General features: G+C 49.3%; 1 protein-coding gene across 3 annotated transcripts in view; it reads left to right on the plus strand.

Annotated features, from left to right (window-relative positions):
- The first annotated feature begins 10,630 nt into the window (after window positions 1-10,630).
- Window positions 10,631-25,107, plus strand: part of BRWD1 (bromodomain and WD repeat domain containing 1) — an 86,349-nt gene continuing 71,872 nt past the window's right edge. The window contains exons 1-8 of one of the 3 annotated variants that reach the window (XM_037524936.2): window positions 10,631-10,684; window positions 10,766-10,824; window positions 10,892-10,921; window positions 11,037-11,096; window positions 20,379-20,529; window positions 22,546-22,644; window positions 22,990-23,150; window positions 24,200-24,421. In XM_037524936.2, the coding sequence (XP_037380833.1) occupies window positions 10,636-10,684; window positions 10,766-10,824; window positions 10,892-10,921; window positions 11,037-11,096; window positions 20,379-20,529; window positions 22,546-22,644; window positions 22,990-23,150; window positions 24,200-24,421 (831 nt within the window). In that variant the 5' untranslated portion in view covers window positions 10,631-10,635. Of the gene's footprint in view, window positions 10,685-10,765; window positions 10,825-10,891; window positions 10,922-11,036; window positions 11,097-12,129; window positions 12,330-15,222; window positions 16,494-20,378; window positions 20,530-22,545; window positions 22,645-22,989; window positions 23,151-24,199; window positions 24,422-25,107 lie in introns of those variants that run through there. The other 2 variants (XM_054700269.1, XM_037524937.2) reach the window with 2 other exon arrangements.

A 25,107-nucleotide genomic window follows, 5' to 3' on the forward strand; every position in this document is an offset into this window, starting at 1 on the left:
CTCTCAAGCTATCGCCTGCCACTATAGCACGAGTTTGATCTCCGGCCAGCCAGGAGCAACCCACATGGCCGAGCAGACCTCTCCTGTCTCCCCGTTGCTCCCCTTGTTAGGGGGAAATGATGTCCTGAGTTAATCCCATAACACCCTCAGCAGTGGATTTCAGTGGATCCGCCTGCTCTGCTCCCCACTCCGTCTCTGGTGAGTCCTCTCATCCCCCACACCTCTGGCCTGTACCCCAGCTCTTGTATGCATAAATAAATAAAATAAATATTTTAAAAATCAATAAATTGAGCTGCATAACCTACATCCATAGTACATATTTTTTTAAGTGAATCAAATTTAAAAGTTTAAAAAGGTATTGGGGGAAAGTCTGCCAACATAAGAAAAAGAAAAAAAAAAACTCGCAGGAGAGGACAGGCATGGATGTCACAACAAAGTACAACGCGGCACCACCCTTGGCAGAGGGGCCAGAGAGAACTCCTTTGACTCATCTCAAGGTCATTTCCAACTTGTTGCTATTTAAAAATTTTTACTGAAGTAACATTGGTTTATAACATTATATAGGGGTGTTTATTGTATGATTGACATAGAGAAAAATTTACTCTTTTTAGCCAACAGTTTGATGACAAACACACACCATCGTGCAATATTTCAGTCATCCCTGAGACTCCTCTGTGCCATTTTGTAGTCAAGCCCTCCTCCTCCCCAGCCCTGGCAACCACGATGTTCTCTGTCTCATAGCTTTGTCTGCAAAAATGTCATGTGGCGGGCCTCCCTGGTGGTGCAGCGGTTGAGCGCTGGGTTGCGAAGCTGCCCGCAGCCTCTGCACCGCTGGTTCGATCCCCGGCTGCTCCCCGGCCACCGGAGGAGGGTCCCACATGGTGTGCAGACCTCTCCTGCCGCCCGCTGCTCCCCTCAGCAGTGTACTTTGGTCCTTCTGCCTGCTCTGCTCCCCGCTCTGGCTCTGGTGAATTCTCTCACCCTCCCGCGCTTCTGACTGTACCCAGTGCATGTATAAACAAAACAAACAAATATAATAAATAAATAAATAAAAACATGCCTCTATTAAAAGAAAAAAAAAAAAATGTCATGTGGCATCAGCGAATATGTAGTCTGAGGCATGTCCCTTCTTTCACCTAGCATAATGCTAAGGTCCGTTGTTGAGGGCAAAATGCACAGAACACACATTTTACCATCCTCACTATCTTTCAGAGAATCCTGTGGGTTTCTTTTAGGACAGCACTGACACCATTCTGGAGAAACCCACCCTCATGACCTTCCACAGCCCCACCTCTAACTGTAATCACACTGGGGTTAGGTTTCAATATACGACTCTTTCAGGGGTTGCAAACCTTCAGTCCACTTCAGTAGTCACCCCATATTTTGGCAAGAGTTCAATATACCATCCTATGGAATATCAAGGGGCAATTTAAAAATGAAACTATAATGTACCTAACAAGGGCCTCCCCAGGTGGCGCAGGGAGCTGAGCGCCACGCTGTGAGGCTGTCCATAGCATTTGCAGTGTAGGTTTGATCCCGGCCGGCAGGCGAGAATCCCACATGGCGCGGCAGACCTCTCATGTCTCGCCCGCTGCTCCCCTCAGCAGTGTATTTCAGTCAGTCTGCCTGTTCTGTTCCCCACTTTTTCTCTGGTGAATCCTCTCACCCTCCTGCACATCTGGCCTGTACCCTGGTTCTTGTATGCATGAATAAATAAATCTTTTTAAAAAATTTACCTAACAAAACAAAGATTTTCAAATGCACTGTTAGAGAAAGTAACAAACTGTTGCATGATTTATGTTTTAAAAAAAAGTCAAGTAATCAAACTTGGTATCACCCAAATTACCCAAACTGATATTGTGTACTCGCTAATGTGAAGCCACAGAAAATAACTTGTCTCACCTCTGAGATGCTCTTGTCCAAGATGTTTGACACGAATCTCACTGTGAGGATAATAGGGTGAATTCATAATGGAAAATAGTTCAGATGACAAAAGGCCTGAACTCTTACTAAATGTCAACATCTAAAAATGAGGGATGGGTGGGAGAAGAAACACTTCCAGACACCAAAGAGATGAAAACCAGACGTAGTTCAAGAAATTTGACTGGATCCTAGATCCAGAATAAATAAAAAATAAATAAATTCTAATCTTTTTTTTAAAAGATTTTTTTTTTATATACAATAGCTGGGTTACAGGTCAGAGGCGCAGGAGGGTGAGAGGATTCCCAGAGACAGAGCAGGGAACAGAACAGACAGACTGACCAAAATACACTGCTGAGGGGAGCAGCGGGAAGACGGGATTGGTCTGCCCTGCCATGTGGAAATCTCCCTGGCTGGCTGGGAATCAAACTCGCGCTGCAGAGGCTGTGGACAGCTTCACAGTGCTGCGCTTAACCCACTGCATCACCAGGGAGGCCCCCCAAAATAAATAAATTCTAAATGTGACATGTTGGACAGTTGGAGGTACTTGAAATTTACTGGGTAGCAAATAACCCTGAAAGATGAGTGATCATTTTCTCTGACCAATCTTGTGGTCAGAGTTTTGTGATTGTATAGGACAGTGACTTTGGGCTTAGTAGGTACATAATGAATTATTTAAGTTGAAAAGTCATGATGTGTGTGATTTAATTTCAAATGGTTCACTAAATATATACAAAAAAGCAAAGGTGGCAAGAAATTAACAATTGATTGGACGACACGAGGATGATATAAGATTATTTTGTACCATTCCCTTAATTTTTCTATAGCCCTAAGATTATTCATATTAAAAATTTGAGGGGAAGAAAACCAACACAACAGAGAAAGAAGATCACTTGGCTAAGAAGGCATGGCCATGCTTGTGCTTTGACATTGCTCAACTTGGCATTGCATTTATTTGGAATCTTGAAATAAATTATTTTTCAAATGCGGATACTTTTGCTGAGGCATCTAAATTTAGATTACAGGGTAGCCATGGAGAAATATTTGCCTCTTGAGTCAGACGTTGAGAAGGCAGAGTTGATTTTGGCAGGGTGTGCCTCACCTACGGGCTGGAAGAAAATGTTCTCACTATGCTAATCATATTTGAATTTTACAGTACAACCATTCAGAAGATGCATTTGCTGTTTACCTAGCAGTCAGGAGTCATGACAGAAGCTGTTACTCTTCTGGAATAGAAGAGAAAGAGGAGCCCAAAAATATGGAATAAAGATAGAAAATGCTACGGTTTGTGAAAAGATATAAAGGGTTATGTTGGGTGGAGCAATTTCAAAAGCAACGACAAAGTGAAGTTTATCATAGATTATGAGGGAGACACAGAAAAGCACAAGAAAGAAAGAAAAACCATGTGACGTCACACATCATCATAAGAGGTAGGATATGTTACTCTATCGCCTCTTCCCACCGCCTGCCCTGTGGCTGGTAGGTTCCAGAGCCAGCAAGGAAGACCACGGTGTTATAGAGACTGTTGAGCCAGTGCCTGCTGGTGCAGAAGTTCAAGTCCTTGCCCTGAACCCAATAAAATCTGCTTTCTGTGGTTAAACCTCCATTAGTGATGGAAGCCAGAAATTGAAAAAAACAAAAACAAAAAACCCTTGGTGATCAGGTAGAAAATAATGTCCATCATTCATCTTTAAATACAGTGGAGTCTGGGGCCTCCCTGGCGGCCCAGGGGTTGAGTTTCAGTGCTATCACCAATAGGGCCTGAGTTTGATCCCTGGCCGGCTGGGAAGCTGATCCACAGGGCGCAGCAGACCTCTCCTGTCTCCCCCCACTGCTCCCTTGAGTGGTGGATTTCAGTGGATTCACCTGTACTACTCCCTACTCTGTCTCTGATGAATCTTCTCACCCCCCGCACCTCTGGCCTACATCCCAGTTCTTCTATGCAAAGAAAATAAAAATTAAATTCATACATATTAAAAAATAGCGTGGAGTCACATGTGGACTTACTTATAAGAATTATATAGTCACGCTGAGGGAAGAGAGGCTGGAATTTCTGAACAGCGAATCCATAAGTTCATGTTACTTGGCAAACTGTTAATTAGATTACTGGAGGAGATGACTAGGATCTTAAAAGTTGCTGCAGGCACCTCTTGGCTGCTGTAACCAATGACCACAAACCTGGTGGCTTAATACCAGTGTAGTGTTCTACATTTGTGGAGGTCAGAAGTTGAAAGTGGGCTTCAGTGGGTTAAAATAAGTTGTTGGGGGCCTCCCCGGTGGCGCAGCGCTTGAGCGCTGGGTTGCAAAGCTGCCCGCAGCCTCTGCACCGCTGGTTCGATCCCCGGCTGCTCCCCGGCCACCAGAGGAGGGTCCCACACGGTGCGCAGACCTCTCCTGCCGCCCGCTGCTCCCCTCAGCAGTGTCCTTCGATCCTTCTGCCTGCTCTGCTCCCCGCTCTGGCTCTGGTGAATTCTCTCACCCTCCCGCGCTTCTGACTGTACCCAGTGCTTGTATAAATAAATAAATAAATCTTTAATAAAATAAAAAAAATAAAATAAAATAAGGTGTTGGCAGGTCTCGGCGCCTTTCTTTCCCGGCCTCTCCAGTGTCTAGCGATTGCCTGCTCGGAGCCTCTTGCTCCAGCCAGAAGGAAGTACGTCCTAAGCTCTGCTTCCCCCCTGTACCTCTTCTTGGACTGACTCCTGCTTTCTTCCTCCAAGGACCCTGGCAACAATGTCGGGCCCCCGGGATCGTTCAGGACAGTCTCCCATCTTGAGATCTCCAACTAAATCACACCTGCAAAGTCCCTGTTGCTATAGTATATGTTCACAAATTCTGGGAGTTAGGGTTGGACTCTGGGGGGGCATTCTTCTGAAAACCAGGTGCACCATAAAATTCTACCTTTCATCTGTTTTCATTTAATGTAAACTTTTCATCGAAGCACAGCATATATGGGGGGAGGGCAGAAGTCACCAGTACAAGACTCAGGGAATTTATCACCAAGGGAATCCACCGGCATTGACACAGAACATCCGAGAACTCCAGCAAGATCCTGGTCACCATCCCCGCCCCCTACCCAGGGTAACCCCTGTCCTAACTTCACCCTACCCAAGGGTAATCCCTGCCTTACCTCCTAACAACACAGGCGGTTCAGACCTGCACATGGATGGAACCACACAGCATGACCCTCTGCGTCTGGCCTCTTTTGTTCAGTCCTCATGTGACAGTCACTTATGTTTCACGCTCATCCCCACCTGTACAGCTACCAGCCACCGCTCGTAGGCGTTTGGTTGTTTCCAGTTTGGGTTTACCACGGATCCTTCTCTGAACACACTTGCACATGGCATTTTTAAAAAAGATTTTATTTATTTATGCATACAAGAGCTGGGGTGCAGGCCAGAGGTGCAGGGGAGAGAGAACTCACAGAGACAGAGTGGAGAGCAGAACAGGCGAATCTACTGAAATACACTGCTGAGGGGAGCAGCAGGCGAGACAGGAGAGGTCTGCTGCGCCATGTGGATCACCTCCGGGGCCAGGGATCGAACTCGTGCTGCGGTAGATGCGGAAAGCTTCATAGTGCTGAGACTTAACCCCTTGAGCTACCAGGGAAGCTCCTGCACATGGCTTTTGATGAACACATACAGGAAGTCCTCACCGGACTTCCTTCAGCTGGCTGGAAAGACCTGAGCACGGGAGCAGCAGCTCCAGAAGTCCAAGCCTCAGGCACGCTCTGCTCTCGGGAGCCCAGGCCTCCTGCTCTGCAGCCGCATGTCTGTTGTCTTAGTGTCCGGATGTCCAGACTGTCTGGCCTGATCAAACAATTGTCCACGCTATCTGGCCTAGAGCCCCAGGGGTCAGATGCAGGAGAATGACCCCTTTGCCATCAGTGTCCATCTGGGTACTTTCCTGGGAGACCTGGAGGGCGGGATTTGGGATGCTGGACTCCTGGGGCAAAACTCGCCTTAACCGCATCTCATTCTCAATATTCATCTCTGTGACCTTCGCTGGTTCTAATTTTTAAAACTTAAGATGACTTTGTGTTAGGCTCAGCTCCCATGACTGGGCTCTTACGTGTAAACAGGGGGCCAGCTCACTTTCTCCAGGTAGCAAACAGGAGCGATTTCTGCAGTTAGGCGTTGAACGGGAAGTGCTAGGCCTTTGCCCAGCAAAGTCACAGGGAATGTTCCCCAGTGAGGTGGCCCAGTGGCCTTGGAGCTCGCCCTTCTCCCACCCCCTGCAGCCCCGCCCAGACTTGGCCTTTCCTCTGTGGGGATCCGCCTCCCCGGCCTCGGGCTTTCCTCCTGCTCAGCAGCTCCAAAGCCTCACTTCCTAAGCAGGTGAGGCCAGTTTTGCCTCATCTTTGCCATCAGTGAGGGCCCAAGGAAACCACAGACGGCTGTTTGCTTGAGGGAGAGGTGGGGGGGACGGCCCTCTTCTGTGGGGGTCAGGGTGATGCTGGCTGGCTGACTACTGGGTGGGGGGCACAGCGTGGTCAGGAGGAGGCAGAGACCTTGCTGTATCTCAGGAAAGGGAGACTGGACAGGGCAGCTGGCGGGTGCTCCCTGGGGCAGCCTCGGCCCTGCTCCTGTGCACGCCCCGTCCACTCACCCCACCTCCCTGGAGAACCCACTTCCTCCTGCCCCCCAGGTTCACTGTGGGGGCACGTGTGGACAGGGAAAGGCACACCTGGCCCAACCCCCTTCTGCTGCTCCTGCCTCCCAGGGGACACAGGAACCCCACTCCCACCTTGGGGCCAGTCTCCTGGCATACTAAGGACTATCAAGTCTTTGTGGATCGTCCTCACATCTCTCCTCCCCACCACCCCAAAGATATATGAGGGGGTGATGGTGTGGGGGAGCGGTCCAATTTATCTTCCAGCAAATACTCATTGTGTATCTGCCAGAAGCTGGGCCTCCCCCGCTGCTTGGTCAGTGATCTCCGTTCCTGCCTGCAGACAGCAGACAGCATGTTAGGTCAAAAGTGTGAAGGAGAAAGAGAAGAGGGAAGGAGGAGGGGAAATGGTGGCACACAGTGAAGGGGTGGCTTGTCTTTTGTTTAGGGCTTCAGGGAAGGTCTCGTGGCAAATGAAACATCGGCGCCAGGACTGTGAGCAGGCGAGCAAAAGGAGTCACGCGGGTTCTGGGGTGGGGGGCGGAGCCTTCTTGGCAGCAGGAACAGCAGGTACAAAGGTCCTGAGGCAGCAGTGAAGGTGGCCATGAGGGAGCAGAAGGGGAAAACAGTCTGGCAAGAGGCCAGACGGCACTGTCGGAGGGTTTTCGAGCTTGAGAGCGGAGGACAGATCTGACTTGGGTTTTAACAGGATCCCTCAGTTGCCTGTTGAGAAGAGAGCCCCAGGGTGGAGGGAGCCGGGGAGCTGGGACGGCGGTGTGCGCACCCAAGTGGGAAGGCCATGGTCCTGGGGCTTCCCCAGGATGGGCTCCCTGGCTTAGTGATAAATGACAGCCGACAGCTGAGAGGATAGAGGCCTGGAGGGGGGTGACCTGGCCAGCCCAGGGAGGGTCATGGTGGGGGTGTGAGCAGCTCTCGGAGTTCTGGAAGAAAACGGAGGCCATTACCTGTTGGGATACCTGAGTTAAGGATGTTGCGAGGGTGTGGGCAGACTTAAATAACCAGGAAGGGAGGGTGAAGCAGACCCGGGCTCCCTCCAGACTAGGAGGAAAGCCCAGTCCTGAACAGCAGGGGTGGGGTGGTTTTCAAGCCCAGAGGAGGCAGCGGGGGATGGGCTGTGCGCTACAGTAGGGGGACAGCCCCGACTAGCTGGGGGCTCAGCAGGAAGGCAGCTGAGAAAATAGAAACCCAACCTCACTCTTCCCACCTCCATTTCCTGCAGGGTCCCCAATGGCCAGGAGGCTGGGGGGCAGGACGCCCCTGAGCTTTAACGAGGACGCCCAGGAGCTTAGATCTGAGGTGTAGGGAAGAAAGGCTCCAATAGAGACTGTTTGTACTGAAGGACACTTCAAAGGAGAGACAGGCTTCACGGGGTGAGGAGTCAAGAGGCCGTGAGGATGCTGGCTGGTGATGGAGGGCGGGCTCGGGCTGACGAGCTGACCGGGGCAGCAAGGGAGCAGCATTCTATGTGACAGCACTGGGCTGAGAGCAAGGCCTCATGTGAGGGGCTTTGCAGGTGCGTTCTCTGCAAGAGCTGACAAACAACTCAGGGGCTCCAGCTCCCCTCAGCACGAAGTAATCCATGCGCACCACGTTCGGCCACCACGTTCGGCCGGTGTCTGGGTTCCAGGAGCATTCAATAGATGTTATCTATTAGTTGTCATCTCCGGTTTAAAGACAATTTAAAAAGAATAACAAGCCCCAAGCGAGATGCAGGACTAGTAAATGGGGTTCACACGCAAGCACATTCTGCTTCCAGCTCCCGGGGTCTGTACCCAGCAGGTCCCGACAATCGTCTTAGGGGAGAAGGCGTGAGACGTGGAGAGCGCCCTGCCACGAGGGAACGCGCAGGGACCCAGCCAACCACAGGGAGAGGCAGAGGTGGAGCCGCTTGCAGAGGGAGGCAGGGACAAGTGGCATGAAGGGGACAGCTGGTGGGGTTGGACCTGAGGGGGAGAAAAGGTCCTGGGGGAAGATGATGCTGCCAGGAGACGGAGGAGTCCCAGGAGTGGAGGGGTGCAGGAGGTCCCAGGGATCTAGGGCTCAGCGGAAAACTCCTTCATCTTGTCTTCCAGAGTCCTCAGGAAACCCACCAAGATGTTAACTCCTCCACTTCTCGTGATGACGTTTTCAGCAGCCAGCTCTGCCTGCCTTTGCCAAGGCCTTTGATACCGTTGTTGAGGGCTGGGGGGACAGGTTTCTGCGTGTGATTTTCTCTGTGGACTGACTTTTGTCACGGCGCGGCATCCGCGGACACGGAGCCAACTTCCCCATGCCTGTGCCCGCCCCGGCCCACAGACCCCAGCAAGAGCCCTGATGACACAATTGGAATCATGAATCCGATTCTTTGCCTGCTCGCCAGTGTTCGCAGATGTCCCCATCTCACTCTTCAAACACTTTCAAAACAGACCCTGATCTCCTCTTTGTCCTCAGCATTGCCCATTCTCCCTCCGACCAGCTGGGACCAGACTTGTTTGCTCACCATCTTCTACAGCCATTGCCACACTGAATGTTTTTCTCACCTGCTGAGGTAACTTGAAAGGTTCCACTGAAATCTTTTTTTTTTTTTTTTTTCGTTTTAGGACTCTTAAAGTCTTTTTCATCCTGTAGATTTTTTTTTTAAAGATTTATTTATTTACGCATACAAGAAGTGGGGTGTAGTACAGAGATGTAGGGGGTGAATTTACCAGAGAGAGTGGGGAGCAGAACAGGCAGATCTACTGAAATCCACTCTGAGGGGAGCAGAGAGCAGGGGTCTGCCGCGCCATGGGGGTAGCTCCGTGGCGGGATGGAATGTGCTGCAGAGGCTGCGGATCGCTTCACAGGTTGCGTCTTAACCCCTTGTGCCACCAGGGAGGCCCCTCTCAGGTCTATCCTAAAATGAAATCGGATCTCTCCTGGCTTAGAACCCTTCAGTTGCTCCCAGTTTTAACTTCTGAGTTAACGGGGTCCCTCCAGCCACACCTCCAAAGTCACCACACACAAGACGGAGCGTTCCTAAAACCTGAAATGTTATTCATGCCGCGGGGCCTCATCGCGCTAGGCCGGGCTTCTCTCCACACACCATTTCCGTCGCTCCCCGCCCCCCCTCCCACAGCAGGGGTGTCCCCCCCACCCCTCGCGCTCCTCAATCTTGTCCTTGTTTCCAGGCCTCCCCTGAGGCGGGCCGGGTCTGACGGCCAAGCTGTCGTCTGCGTCTCCATCTTCCGACGCGCGCGCCGAGTTCCCGACGCGGGCGGCCGCGGAGCCCCGTCCACAGGCTCCGGCGCTCACAGGCCGGCCCCGCGCGGCGGGCGCCACTGGGGTCCCCCCTCCGCGCTCGCGCCCCGCGAAGCACAAGCATTCCCGCTCCCGGGGGCGGAGAGGCGGCGCAGGGTGAGTGGGCGGCCCGGTCCCCCGACGGCCAGGCGCGCCCCTGGGGACGCCCCGCACGCCCCGGGGCCCTGGCGGCCTCCCCGCCCCGAGCCCCGGCCCCGCAGCCCGGACCCCGTCCCCAGGCCCCGCGAGCCGCCGCCCCGGGGTGCGCCGGGCCCTGCCGGAGTGTCCGCGGCCCCAGGCGTCCAGGCCCCGCGCCTGGAGGCCGGCGCTCGCCCGGCGGCCGCGCCGGATCCCCGCCCAGGGAGCCGGGCGTCCGCACCCCGCGCGCAGGGCGCTCGGCTCAGGGGGGCCGCGGGGCGCGGGGCCCGGCGCCCGCCCGACCTCCGCCCCCGGCGCCCGCCCCGCCGCGCCTCACAATGGCCGGGTGCCGCCTCACCGCGCGCAGGGATCCGGCCACGCGCGCGCCCCTCCCCCACCCGCGCCGCCCGGGGCCGCGGCCCCTCGGCCGGAGGCGCGGCTCGGCGCCCCCGAGACCCGCGGGAGCCAGGCGCCGCGAGCCGGGGGCGGGGCGGGGCGGGGCGGGCGGCGCGGGGCGGCCCCGCGGAGGGACTACTTTGCGCGCCGCGGCGGCACTACTTCCGCGGAGGCGGCGCGCGGCGGGCGCGGCATGGCGGCGGGCGGCGGCGCGCGCCGGACCTAGAGGGACGCCGGCCCGCTCAGGCCTCGGCGCGGCCTACACGCCTCGCTCCCGCTCCCGCCCGCGCCGCCATGGCGGAGCCCTCGCCCGCCCGGCGCCCGGTGCCGCTCATCGAGTCCGGTAAGGCGCGCCCCGCGGCCCGCGGCGCCCCCCGCCCCGCCCCCGCCCGCGCCCCCGCGCTGACCGCCCCTCTCCCCGCAGAGCTCTACTTCCTCATCGCCCGCTACCTCTCGGCCGGCCCGTGCCGCAGAGCCGCGCAGGTGAGTGCGGGCGGCCCCGGGGCGGGGGGGGGCCGCGCCGCCCGCGCTAACCCGCGTCTCGCCGCAGGTGCTGGTGCAGGAGCTGGAGCAGTACCAGGTGGGTCCCCGCGCGCCGCGCCCCCGCGCCCCCGCCCCGCCCGCGCCCCCCGCCGCGCCGCCCCGGGGCCCCCGCGCCGCGCCGCCCTGGTCACTCGGCGCCCCGTGTCTTGCAGCTGCTGCCGAAGAGGCTGGACTGGGAGGGCAACGAGCACAGCAGGAGCTACGAGGAATTGGTGAGACTTTTGACATCTCCGTCCCCGCCCCCCTCTCTGGGCCGCGGGGCGAGGGGCGCGAGCCCAGGCGGGGGCCGGCCCCGGCGCGTTCGGTTTTGTTGGGGGGCCGCGGGGACGGGCAGGCGCGGCGCGGGCGGGGACGGGGGCGGGCGGGCCGCCAGGTGCGCCGCCCGGCGGGGGCGCGTGCGCGTGCGCGGCGGGGCGCGCGGCCACGCGCCAGCCGCCGCCCGCCGCGCCCGCCCCCCGGCCCCCCGCCGCCCCGCCCCGCGGGCAGCCCGGCCTCCGATTGGCCCGCCCCGCCGCCCCGTGGGCAGCCCGGCCTCCGATTGGCCCGACTCGCCGCCCCGCCCGCGGGCTGCCCGGCCTTCGATTGGCCCGACCCGCCTCCCGCCCCGCCGGCAGCCCGGCCTCCGATTGGCCCGCCCCGCCCCCGGCACTTGTTCCCGGGAGGAATGGCGCCGCGGGTCTCCCGGGGGGTGCGGGCGCGTTCCTGCCGGGCGTTTTTCTCTCCTTTTCCCGCGACTGCGGCCTCGAGAACTTCCTGCTCTGAGGAGATGCCCGCGCTCGCCGTTCGGAACGGGCGTCTGTCGGACGCCTGAGGAGCGGGCGGCCTGGCGGCTTTGACCAGGCCGCGTCCCCCCGCGGGGCCGGACGCTGCGGCCGCCCGGCCCGCTCGGCCGCTCGCCGCGCAAACCCCGGCCCCGGCCGCTCTGTCCCTGACGGAATAAAGCGCTTTCCGGAAAATAGTTTTGCGCATTTGTGTTGTCGCCAAGGGATTTCTTCAGGGGCCAGGCCGCGGTCGCCCCCGGGGTGAGGAGGCGGCTCCGGCCCGCCCGGGAGCGCCCGGGACGGGACCAGACGCCGGCGGCGGGCGGTCGAGGCCGACAGGTCGTTGGTGGTTTTCCTGGAACGGGCGTTGGCGCTCACGGGGGGGAGAAGACGCGGGGCTCCGCTTCCTGGCGCTGCCTTGAGCTTCGCTGGTGGCCGCGCGCTGCCCTGGCCCGGCGCCGGCGCGTGTTGCCGGAGGGCCGCCGTGAGTCTGGGTCCCGGGCTCTGGTGCGGCAGGTTTAGTCTTCGTTAGGAAGCAAGCGCGACAGAGCGAATATTCTCAGGACCGTGAGTTCTGAAGCTTCTGCGTTGACGCTGGTTTTCTGGAGTGGAAGCTGCGTTTCAAGTCCGGGGAGAACTGCCTTCCCGTCCTCCTCCCGCTGGCGGCAGAGCGCCGTGTCCGCGGTGAGGGAAGGTCGCTGACGCGGCGGTGCCGTCAGGCCGTGAGGGAAAATGGCTTAAAACTTAAAACAAGTGTAATTCTGCGCAGCTCCTGCAAAACTTCCAAAAATAGATGTACATGTTTTTTGCCTCCTGCTATAAAACTGTCGTAAGACCGTATTTAAAATTCTTCAGATCATCCAGAACCTCTGCCTGTGATGTGGCCGTGACACATGTGGTCTTGCCCGGCCGGTTACCTTGGTCTGTGTGGTGGGAACCCTCCTTCCCTTCCTCCCCTGGCCTCCCCCCGGAGGGGCTGAGGATGAACTTCCTGTGTGGACAATCACTCTCTTGTCAGGGGTGTCTGAGTAGCTTCCAGTTTTCCAAAATATCTTTTCAGAAATATCTCGGTAAGAAGTACAGCTGACTCTTGAATGACACTGGTTTACTGGCCCACTTCTGCTGGGATATTTTTCTCCTCTTGGTACTGCAAGGGACTTCATCACGCCCAGATTTGGGTTTGGGGGGAGCAGTGGACTGGGTGTCTGGTCTGAGGGGATATGAAGACATGTCTGTAGTTAAGTTTTTGGGGAGTCAAAGGTTATGTCCAATCTACGGGATTTGGATCCCCTAACTCCCGTTTTGTTCAAGGGCCAGCTGTGTTTTAAATATAAACAAATGAGTATGACATAGTGAACTGTTAGCTGTCACAAATTCATTACCAGTTTGTTGTTTACCTGGTTTTTATTTGAGGTATAAACTGTCAGTGAAATTGTCAAACATAGAAAAACAGTGAACCGTCCACGAGGTCCCCTCATCTAGCCTCAGTGACCATTAACTGTCTCACCTATTACCTCTCTTCTCCAGGCTGTATTGTTTTAAAACAAGTTATAGATATATACACCTTCGTTTTATTAGCTAATGTGGAAAATTTTAATGTAAATAACAGACATTTCATTCCTGGTTCTGCAGAGGACCTCTCTAAAGAATTTAAGAACCATTTCTGGGGAGGGCATTTCCTGAGGCTGTGAATCTCAGGTGGGGATGATTGGGGCCCTCATCAGGAGCGGCCTACCAGGTGCACCTACATACCAGGTTTGTTTGCACTTACTCTGCTTGGGAGTCCGTGAGCTTGATTATGTAGGATGCTCTTAAAGAGTTTAATGTTTAAAGTTCCAACTGGAAATAGGAAAGAACTCTTTCGAAGAGATGATGGCCGAGCACCAGCCAGCACCTGGACCATCTCCGGCTTGGCTTCTTTTTTTTTTTTTGTTATTGTTGTCTTATTTATTTATACAAGCACTGGGCACAGTCAGAAGCGCGGGAGGGTGAGAGGATTCACCAGAGCCAGAGCGGGGAGCAGAGCAGGCAGAAGGACCGAAGGACACTGCTGAGGGGAGCAGCGGGCGGCAGGAGAGGTCTGCCCGCCATGTGGGACCCTCCTCCGGTGGCCGGGGAGCAGCCGGGATCGAACCGGCGCCGCAGAGGCCGCGGGCAGCTTCGCAACCCAGCGCTCAACCGCTGCGCCACCAGGGAGGCCCCGGCTTGGCTTCTGATGAGTCCTCCCTCCCTACCACGGCTTTCCTGATCCTGCTTTAAGTATTCTCTTTTGAAGTATGCTGGGCTAGTTTGTGCTGCAAGCGTGGGGACTAGTATAACGAGCATCAGCGAGGGCAGTGCTCGCTGTTCTCTCAAGCTGTGAGTGTGTTGGGCTGGGTTCTTATTGGTTTCTCATGGTTTCTGGTCTCTGTTGCGGCTTTGGTTGCATCCAGGTCATCACTGGCTTTGCATATTTTAAGGGTGGGAACAAGACTTTCCCTCCCAATAGAGTTTGGGCTTTGGGTGCTGGTAAGTTTTGTACTTTATAGCTGAGATGCCAGCTGTGAGGTCTCGCTCTACTATCTAGTTCAGCTCCCAGAGTTTTGGGTTGTTGAAGAGTTATTGTTTTTCTCCATTCTGGGGTTGCTCTGCTCTGCAGTGCGCTGGTTCCCCCAGAGGTGCCCTGCCTACAGGGTGGGGTCTCATGTAGCAGCGCGGGGTGGGGAGAATTGGCATGGATGCAGGCCCGCTCTCAGGCGCCGAATCAGTATGGCTAGCCCTGTGGCAACTGTCAAATTTAAAAGATTGGCAGAGTTTTCCTACCTTGTGCCGTTTCTCCTGCCTCTGCTGGAGGGGAAAACAGCTTCCGGTCTCTTGCTTGCTCACACAAAGCCTCAGCAGTTTCTGGGGTAGAGTTAACTTAGATGTCGCCTCAGTTCTCTCATGGGCTTAAAAATTATTTTTAAGCTAACCCAGCTTGTTCTCATTGTTAAGGTGGGGCCAGTAGTGTCTCATTACTTTGTTGTTGAAGTGATTACTTTCACCTTTCAAAAGTTAGTTGGGACCTATAGCTCTGGTTATCTGTAAGTACCTGTAATTATGCTTCCTGGTCCATGGTAAGCACTCATTATGGAAATAATGTTTAGCGCTCAGTATACTTTCTTGCTGAGAACCGGTCATTGACTTCAGTTATTAACTGATGTTGCTTTATCTTAAAATCTCTCAAGATGTGTTCTGCTTCATTTGTAAGTCAGGGTGATGATAAGTGGGAGTTTATACAGCCTTAAAAAATTTATTTAACTAGAAATATATAAAAGAAAACTTTCTGTGATTATTTACTGTCTTTTTTTTTTTTTAAGATTCATTTTTATTTATTTATACAAGCACTGGGTACAGTCAGAAGCGCGGGAGGGTGAGAGAATTCACCAGAGCCAGAGCGGGGAGCAGAGCAGGCAGAAGGACCGAAGGACACTGCTGAGGGGAGCAGCGGGCGGCAGGAGAGGTCTGCGCGCCGTGTGGGACCCTCCTCCGGTGGCCGGGGAGCAGCTGGGGATTGAACTGGCGCCGCAGAGGCTGCGGGCAGCTTCGCAACCCAGTGCTCAACCGCTGCGCCACCAGGGAGGTCCCCGATCCTAACATTTCTTAAAGAATAGTTTGGATTGTTTTGAGTTTTGTGAACTTATTTTAAAGATGTAACTGAAATGGAGTAGATTTTATTTCTTGTATGTTCTAGAGTATGACACAGATCTCTTGATGAAATAACTTAGTGTGATTATGAGGTATTTTACATATGGTTGAAATTGTTAACTGAGTATTTTACGGTTCCATGGCTTGTGTAGGTTTGCTTAAAATTCCTGCATTTCTTAGTGTGCTTGCCTCTTCTGTTTTAATACATCTTATGAAACAATACTTCTTTAAAAATGAAGTGTGGCTTTTGGGAACTGTTTCTCTCTTCATTAAGTTCCACATAGGATCCAGAGTTTGAGTTTGCTTAGGTTTTATTTTGATCATATTCTTATCAGTTACTTTGCTTTGGTGCTAAACTCTATCTCAAAGCCATCCCCCCTGCCCTTCCCCCCCCCCACATGTCAGCTGGTTCAAGCCCCTGAGAATTTTGCATTTTGTACTTTATTCCTTTTGGATGCTCTGATGTTAGGTCTAGAAAACAACAGAAGTACCAATTAAGAGTAATCAGAATTCTTTAAGATTTTTCTTACAAATCATTTGAAATGTGGAAAAATTTTCAGTCTAGGAATAGAGCGCATTATTTTGCTATGGAAGAAAGGCAATATTAATAGATTACATAGAAGTGCTAATGAGGATATCCCGATTTTGTATTGAAGTCGTGGTTAATAGCATTTTCCAGGTAAACCTCACTTTGGTGGGCTAGTTCGATGACTTTGCTTCAGCTATTTAGATGGGTGGGTGTGGTATGATTTGTGTGATGGTAAGGTGTGTGAAAGTGTACTGTGGAGTGATTCTTTGCTTAGAAGCTGTGGCTTAAGTAATGATGTCTTAGAAGTCTGTGGATGGAATTTATGCAGTGATTTAAATGGTGTCTTTTTTTTTTTAAGATTTATTTATTTATACAAGAACTGGGGTACAGGCCAGAGGCATGGCCAGAGGCATGGGAAGATGAGAGAATTCACCAGAGACGGAATGGGGAACAGAACAGGCAGACAGACCGGAAACACTGCTGAAGGGAGCAGCGGGGAGACAGGCGAGGTCTGCGGTGCCATGTGGGCCTCTCCCTGGCCGGCTGGGAATCGAACTTGTGCTGCAGAGGCTGCGGACAGCTTCACAGCGCTGCACTCCACCCGCTGCGCCACCAGGGGAGGACCATGATGGGCCTTTCACCTTCAACTTTAGGTTTGTGATCGCAAGACCGCTCCTGCAGCTCTGTGTCATTTCTTGAAATGCTGTCAGGGGAGGTTCTGTCTTCCAGTGTCAGCTTCTTTTCTAGAGAGACATTTTCTAGGAACATTCCTTTGCCCCAGTAGTGCTTTTCTCAGTTTCTTTGACTGACATGAGATTACTTGGTCCCCTACGTATGGAAGAGTCTACAAAGTGAGATTCTGCCCAAGTGGGGGTGAACACTTGCTGTCTGCCCTATGACGCTAAAATGGGTTAACTGTCCCAAATTAAAAGAAATTTAAATGCTTTTAAATGAAGGCTCTTTTCGCTATCACTAGAACATTTCTCTGCGTAGGTTCTTTTGTGTATAAACTGAGTTTAAGTTCTTTTCCCCTCTTATTTCTGTGGGAATATTTGTCCTGCCATTGACTACTAAACTTTCACTTATTTACATAGATTACAAATGAATCCAATAAGATCCAACTCATCAGAAGTCGAGGAGAATTACTTATGCAAGGAAGAAACAGATTTAATTTAGTATAAAAAATGTCATTTTTTCTGTTTTGTTGTACTGTGGGAGCTGATGTTGATATAGTGGTTTACTTATATCTGTTGCTTCAAGGTTTCTGGATAGTTTAAAAATGAAAGGTGAAGGTCAGATAGGTACATATTACAGGTATTAAATACTTCTGGAGCCTGATTACATTACAGTCTCTCATACTGTACAGTAAAAGCTACTTTGTCTTATAACTTTGAATCAGTCAAGTTAGCTGGACCTGCCTCCGCTTTCTGGACTGCTGCCCTGGACTGGGAGACTTGTGCTCCCAGTGGCGTTTGGCAGGAGTGATAGGGTTGAGCCTCGGGTTGTGGCTGATAACCTCTGAGACTGCATATGGCAACAAAGAACAAGAAGGTAGGGAGATTCACTGTTGGCCAGTGGGGTGGACTTAGTTCTAGCTGACGCCTGAGGACCTTGTCCAGCTGGCTTACTCATTGACGCCGCTGAGGTAGAGACTGATAGTGACACCCATGTCTAGGACTTGGAAGGTGTTGAAGAAACATTATTGTATTGATAGTCATTAAACTTTATTTATTTATTTATTTATTTTTTTTTGAAGATTTATTTATTTATTTATACGAGCACTGGGTACAGTCAGAAGCGCGGGAGGGCGAGAGAATTCACCAGAGTCAGAGCGGGGAGCAGAGCAGGCAGAGGGACCGAAGTACACTGCTGAGGGGAGCAGCGGGCGGCAGGAGAGGTCTGCGCGCCATGTGGGACCCTCCTCTGGTGGCCGGGGAGCAGCCGGGGATCGAACCGGCACTGCAGAGGCTGCAGGCAGCTTCGCAACCCAGCGCTCAATCACTGCGCCACCGGGGAGGCCCAATCATTAAACTTTATTAATCTTCCTTTTTCTTGAATTGGGTTAACTGTTTTAATTTTAAATTGAGATAGAGTTGACATTTAACAGTTTCAGTGTACAACATGAAGATTTGTTGTTTGTATGTCTTGTGAAATGATCACCCTAGTAAGTCCAGTTAACACGTATCTCCATGCAGTTGCAATTTTTTTATGCTATTACACTTTTAAATTGTGCTTGCTTGTTATATTTTCACAAGTTGGTTTTAATGGGCTGTTTTATTAATTACAAACTTTCTTTTCATTACTTTTTAATTTATTTAAAAAATTAAATTATTCTTGAGGTCACATTGTTTTATAATATTGTGTATGTTTTCGGGGTACAGCTTCAGACCTCTTCACATGTTTAGCTATCACACTGTGCCCACGACCAAAGCCCCAGTAATCCTTCTGCCATGTGCCAATGGGCCCCTCTTACGCCCTTCCCCTGGGAACCTCAATTCTGCAGTCCTGTCTCTAGGGCTTGTTTTCTTTGGTTTCTTTCTATTACACCTGTACGTAAAATTATCTGTGTATATTGTCTGGTATTTGCCTTTCTCCTTCTGGCTTCATTTTGCTTAACATCATTCCTTCCAGTTCCATCTGTGTTGTTGGCCAATGGCAGGATTTCATCTTTTTTAATAGATGAGCAGTAGTCCACTGTGTATCTGCAACCACATTTTTTTTTTTAAGATTTATTTTATTTATTTTTGCATGCAAGAGCTGGGGTGCATGCCAGAAGTGTGGGGTGGTGGTGGTGGTAAGAAGATTCACCAGAGACAGAGTGGGGAGCAGAACAGGCAGATCTACTGAAATCCACTGCTGAGGGGCGCAGTGGGGAGACAGGAGAGATCTACTCCGCCATGTGGGTAGCTCCCTGGCTGGGGATTGAGCTCAGTCCTTCGAGGTGGGCCTTTGTAGTGATAGTACTAGGACGTAACCCCTAGGCCACCAGGGAGGCTTGTTATCTGGAGATTTTAATTTGTATTTTTGTCAGTTACCAGTGATGAACATCTTCTTCTGTGTTTATTTGCCATCGTATATCTTCTTCTGGTGAAGTGTGTATTCAAATCTTCTGCCTAATTAAATTAGTTTTTTAAATTGAGTATTGAGTTTAACTTTTCACATCTTCTTAATACAAGTCTGAAGACCTTTATCAGATACATGGTTTTGCAAATACTTTCTTTCAGTATGTGGGTTGTCTTTTCATTCCCCAAGTAGTGACATTTCTTAGTTTTGATGAAATACGATTTATTGATTTGTTCTTTTGTGGATTGTGTTTTTGGTATCATTGGAAATCTTTGCCTGTCGGTCATAAAAGTTTTCTTCAGTGTTTTATTTATTTTTTAATTTTTTAAAAGATTTGTGCATACAGAACTGGGGTACAGGCCAGAGGGGTGTTTGTGTGTGGGGTGAGAAATTCACCAGAGACAGAGTGGGGAGCAGAACAGGCAGAATGACTGAAATCCACTGCTGAGGGGAGCAGCGGGCGAGTCAGGAGAGGTCTGCTGCATCATGTGGGTAGCTCCCTGGCCGGGGATTGAACTTGTGCTGTGTGGCTGCAGATAGCTTAATAGGTTGCGTTTTAATCCCTTGTGCCACCAGGGAGGCCTTTCTTTGGTGTTCTATAAGTCTTACAGTTTTATGTTATACATTTAGATGTGTGATCTATCATGAGATAATTTTTGCTTATGGTGCAATGTATGGATCAAAGTTAAATTCTTTTTTTGAGGAACTGGATAGCCAGTTGTTAGCACTAGTTGTTGAGAAGGTTATCTTTTCTCCTTTGAATGGCTGGCACCTTTGTCAGAAATCATTTGTCCTTAACTGACTTGTGAATTCTTGTTCCATTAATCACTTTCGTCTCATGCCAGTACAATGCTGTTTTTTTTTTTTTAAAGATTTATTTGATTGATGCATTGATTTATACATACATACATACAAGCACTGGGTACAGGCAGAAGCGTGGGAGGGTGAGAGAATTCACCAGAGCCAGAGCGGGGAGCAGAGCAGGCAGAAGGACCGAAATACACTGCTGAGGGGAGCAGCGGGTGGCAGGAGAGGTCTGCCGCCATGTGGGACCCTCCTCTGGTGGCCGGGGAGCAGCCGGGGATCGAACTGGCGATGCAGAGGCTGCGGGCAGCTTCGCAACCCAGCGCTCAACCACTGCGCCACCAGGGAGGCCCAACTGTTGTAGTTTTATAAAAATTTTGAAATGAGGTATGGTTAACCTTGCAGCTTAGTTCTTTATAAATGCTGCTTTGTTCTTGTATAGAATTTTAGAATAAGATTATCACTTTCTATTAAAACATGCTGGGGTTGGGTTTGGGTTACTGTGAATCTATAGGCCAGTTTACCATTTATTTAGGTCTTTCGTTTCTCTTAGTGTGGTTTGCAGTTTTCATTGTACCTGGTTTTCACTTGTTGGTCAGACATCCAGAGTATTTAATATTTTTTTATACTGATGTAAACAATATGGTTTTTAAAACTTTCTCTCCAACTAGGTCTTGTCCAATAAGCATGTGGCTCCTGATCACCTGTTGCAAATCTGTCAGCGCATCGGCCCCATGCTGGACAAAGAAATCCCACCCAGCATTTCAAGAGTCACATCTTTACTTGGTGCAGGAAGACAGTCTTTGCTACGTACAGCAAAAGGTACCTTAATTTGAAGAAGTGTTCTGCTTTGTATTACTAGCTTAATAATTATAATTGTGAAGTAATGTAAGCATTGTGGAAGAAAGGTGATATGTAACTATAACCCATGCTGTGGACTATAAAATTCTCTGCATTTAGCATAGATGTTGAATTTTATTACATAAGTGTTCAATGGGTCCTTCATTTGAAAAAACGATAAAGGTATAGATGTTAAGCTAAAAAGCTGCAATTTTGAGATGTGTTTGAAGTTTTATCAATGTGAGTTCTTAATTTTCCATTTTGTAGCTCACTTATAACTTCATTGGATGTAATTGTATGTGTCTAATAAACTCTTTAAATGCTAGAAGTATTTCACTTGGTATTTAGATTCTGAAAGCCCTTTGTTATAAGGGGAACGTGATTTCCTAAATTTGGTAGCAGTTTGAAAATAAGCACCAAAAATGTACAATTGCATGGTTCTTTTTTCACCAACTTAATTTTTTTTTGCAAAGTTACGTGGTAGCAAAATGTTTGGAATTGCTGTTCCTTTCTGTTAGCTTGGTACAAACCACTTAGACTCAGCATATGTATGTGATATGATCTGTGTATCAACATGGCTTGACTGCTAGTGGGCAAGAATGTTGCCTCTTCTGATCTTGAACTTAAGCAGTTCCTGCCCCATGGGTATTCTTAAGAGCTGTGCTGCCTCTTAGATGCACACCCAGTAGAAAGCTTGACTGAGAAAGAACACCCCTCCCTCGCGGTTCTGTGCCAGAATGATCTGTCAGCTGTAGTTGTCGCTTGGCACTCTGTGCCGCACCATTGTGGCTCCGGTCAGGAGCCTGTTCCTGCTCCTCCATCTTCTATGTCCCTACTCACCTTGTAATTACTCTATTTTAGGTTGTTACATAGTAGTTGCCTGGGTAGCCTGTTTTCCTGTTTTCTTGCTTGTGTCAAGCTCAATGTCGTTTTGTGACGAGCACTGCTTTAGAGCTGGCAGACCTTAGAAGACCCGCGCTGCCCTCGTGCGGGCCTCGCTCTCTGCTCTGTACTAGTGCCGTGGAGGACGCCTGGCCGCTGCATTGATCACGGTCGTGGAAATGGGCCTGTTCCTGTAACACGTGTGATGCCTGTTAGCTTGGGGCACCCGAGGCTCAGAAGAGGTTTAGTAGGACCCCTCCTTCCCTTCCTCTTTGAATTCTGAAGAAGCTCCTTTCTTGCACAGGATGACCTGTGTTCCACTGCTGTCTCCTAGGAGAGGGGGCAGACTTTTTTTTCTTAGTATATTTGCTGGCAGGTCAAAGAGGAATGGAACTTTAGAATTAGTGTTCAGACTCACAGATCCTACGTAGTGCTCTTGTGTAAAGGATTAACTGTGATCCTAAAACAAGTGGGAAGCCATTTGTTTTTAATTTGTCAGTATTTCCTAAGGAGATTAAAGTCATGGTAATAATGGCCAAAATGAATTTTAAAACTCAGTAACATTTGAACAAGTTAATTAAGTCAAGAATTTTCATATGAGTTACAAAAATTTCCATTTTTGGAAAGTGGGACCACTTGTGATCGAGACTACGTGGCATTAATCTTGTATATTTCTGCATTGGGGAGAAAACTTATTTGGCATCAAATGGGACTTGAAGGCCAAGGATCTGCTTGTGTGGCCTACCCTTCTGATCAGTTGCAGGGGAACTCCTAGGGGTCCCTGGAACCTTTGAGCCTCAGTTACCTCATTTGTAAGTTGGCGATGACACCTACCTCACAGGGTTGTTGTGAGGATGCAATGAGATGCTGTATGTGGAAAGCACTTTGTAACTTGTAAAGTGCCACACAAATGTTAGTGTTGTTGTAACTGAGATGTCTTAATTTTTTTTTTCCTTCAGAAATAGTCTAATAAACCTCTAGGGCTTTTCTGTTAAAGTATATTAGTTGGTAAAAACTTTGAATAAACAGTTTATTGCAATATACGTAAGTATTCTATAAAATCTTTCTTGGGGTTAACTTTCAAGATTTTATGTGTATCTAAAATTCATTTTAAAGACTGCAGGCACACAGTTTGGAAGGGCTCTGCCTTTGCTGCTCTTCACAGAGGAAGACCTCCTGAAATGCCCGTGAATTATGGTTCCCCACCAAATCTTGGTAAGTGAGGTTGGCCTTTCAGGTACCTGAACACCATTCTTAAACTCTTGACTGGCTTGGTAGTGGCTATATTAAATTTTAAAAGGAAATTCTGAGAGTAGTGTTGTTTTAATAGTAACAAATTTCAGTTTTCAATTTTATTGCTTTCTAAGGTAATTACTAAATGTGATAAAAATGAAAAAGTTTATAGTAGTAAGTACAGTGGAATAGGATTAGGAACAAACTTGTATTCTTAGGATTTCTTGAACATAGATTTTGTGACCCTCTAGAAAATGTATTTGAGATTTTCTTAGCTTTTTACGTATTGACTCTCCCTTAACTGTTTTTGTTGTTTTTATTTCCTAGTGGAGATACATCGAGGAAAACAACTCACAGGGTGTTCCACTTTTAGCACAGCATTTCCAGGAACTATGTATCAGCACATAAAAATGCACAGAAGGATTCTGGGACATCTGTCTGCTGTTTACTGTGTAGCATTTGATAGGACAGGACATAGAATATTTACAGTGAGTTAATGCTTTTAAATTCAATTTGGTATCACATGGAGCACTCTAGTGAACATCAGAATCATTTGGGAAATCTTACAGCCTATGTAGCTTCTATGCTTCCCTTTCTCTGGGCTTTTAACTCAGTGGGTCTGAGGTCTGGGGCCCATGCACTCGGGTTTTTGTTAAGAATTTCATTGATTTAGATAGTCAAGCCTTGTGAGGTGTCTCTGAGACCTTGATTTAGAGCAGTGGTTCTTTGGCATGGTCATCGAGAATGCTTGACCACCTGCGTGCCTAATGCTTTCCCTCCAGCCTGTTGTAGACCTACACAGGTTAATCTTTAGTATGTGTATAAGTCAAAAACAAACCAACCCAGATCCCTACAGGTGGTTCATATTAACCACTGGTCCAGAGAAACGGATTGATTATAAAATGCTATTTTAGGGTTCAAATGATTTTAAAACTACATATAAACATTTGGAATTTAATTTTCTGTTTAAATGTTTTAGGGTGGGTGAAAAGTTTAAATTCATTTTCTGTTTGTGAGATTCAGAGTAAATAATCAAAAATTTGAGGGGTGAGTGGATGCTGGCTGGTACTCTCAATTTGAGACTGCTGTTTGATTATTTAAATGAGGACACTGTTTTTATTTTTTAGTTGCTGTGGGATTGCCATTTACTATTGTTTCTCAGCTGTGAAATGCAGATCTGTTCTAAAGCTTACCCAACTTAGTTTGATATCAGCTAAACATTAAAACATTAATTGAAATAGGTGAACTATGAACTTTTAGTGAACTTATTATTTGGCCAAGAATTTTGGTAAAATAGTATCTATAATGTGGTCAGATTCATAGAAGTCAACACATTATATGTTGTTATATAGGTATTATATAATTTGAAGAAACAATGTGTCATCTGACCATGACATTTGTAATTTCCAGTATATTCTACAGCCATAAAGAGAGGAGTTGTAGGTACCTAATTTGAGTGACCTGTAATGGTATTCTTTTCAATGTCATAAAAGACTTGCTACGCTAGCATTTATTTTGGGGTGTATTTTTTTCTTAGGGTTCAGATGATTGTTTGGTGAAGATTTGGTCAACACATAATGGCCGCCTGCTCTCCACGCTGAGAGGTCATTCTGCAGAAATTTCAGACATGGCAGTAAACTATGAGAATACAATGATTGCTGCAGGGAGCTGTGATAAGATAATTCGAGTGTGGTGCTTGAGAACTTGTGCCCCAGTTGCTGTGCTCCAAGGCCACACAGGGTCCATTACATCTCTGCAGGTAACTAGCTTTAGTGTGCACACTTGTGGGGTGTCCATTTTTCCATTAAAGCTACTACTTCTGAGAAATAGTAAGATGCTTAGTAATTTTATGACCAATTTTGCATGTAGTAATCAAGAGAAAATGTAATCAACCATGCTTCCACCAGTCTTGAAGGGAATGTAATAACTAATGCAGTTAGGACTTCACATAAAGGCTTGATGGATGGCTGATGGCTTCCTTTAGGTTTATGGTTGAATTGAGTGTCATTTATAAACTGAGGGAATGTTAATGATTTTTGTACTTTAAAACTTAAGGATTTTGATTAGTTGATGATACTTGCAGAAATACATTTAAATTTTCTTCCACTTTTTTGTGGAATCTAATTTTTAACATAAAGTAGACAAAAATAACAAACCCTTCTGTGCTCACCAACCTAACTTGTCTTCTACCTAACACAAGTCTGGATTTCATGTGTTTTTTCTGTAAATCGTTTATCTTAAAGATCAGAATTCCTTTTTAAAAACACAGCTACAACATTTTTTTTTTTTTTAGGATACATTTATTCATGCACACAAGAGCTGGGGTGCAGGCCAGAGGTGTGGGGGGCGAGAGGACCCACAGGAGACAGAGTGGGGAACACAACAGGCAGATCACCTGAAGTACACTGCTGAGGGGAACAGCAGGCGAGACAGGAGAGGTCTGCT

The sequence above is a fragment of the Talpa occidentalis genome, unplaced genomic scaffold (assembly GCF_014898055.3).
Source record: "Talpa occidentalis isolate TD23 unplaced genomic scaffold, MPIMG_talOcc4v2.1 talOcc4.4, whole genome shotgun sequence".
Lineage (NCBI taxonomy): Eukaryota > Metazoa > Chordata > Mammalia > Eulipotyphla > Talpidae > Talpa > Talpa occidentalis.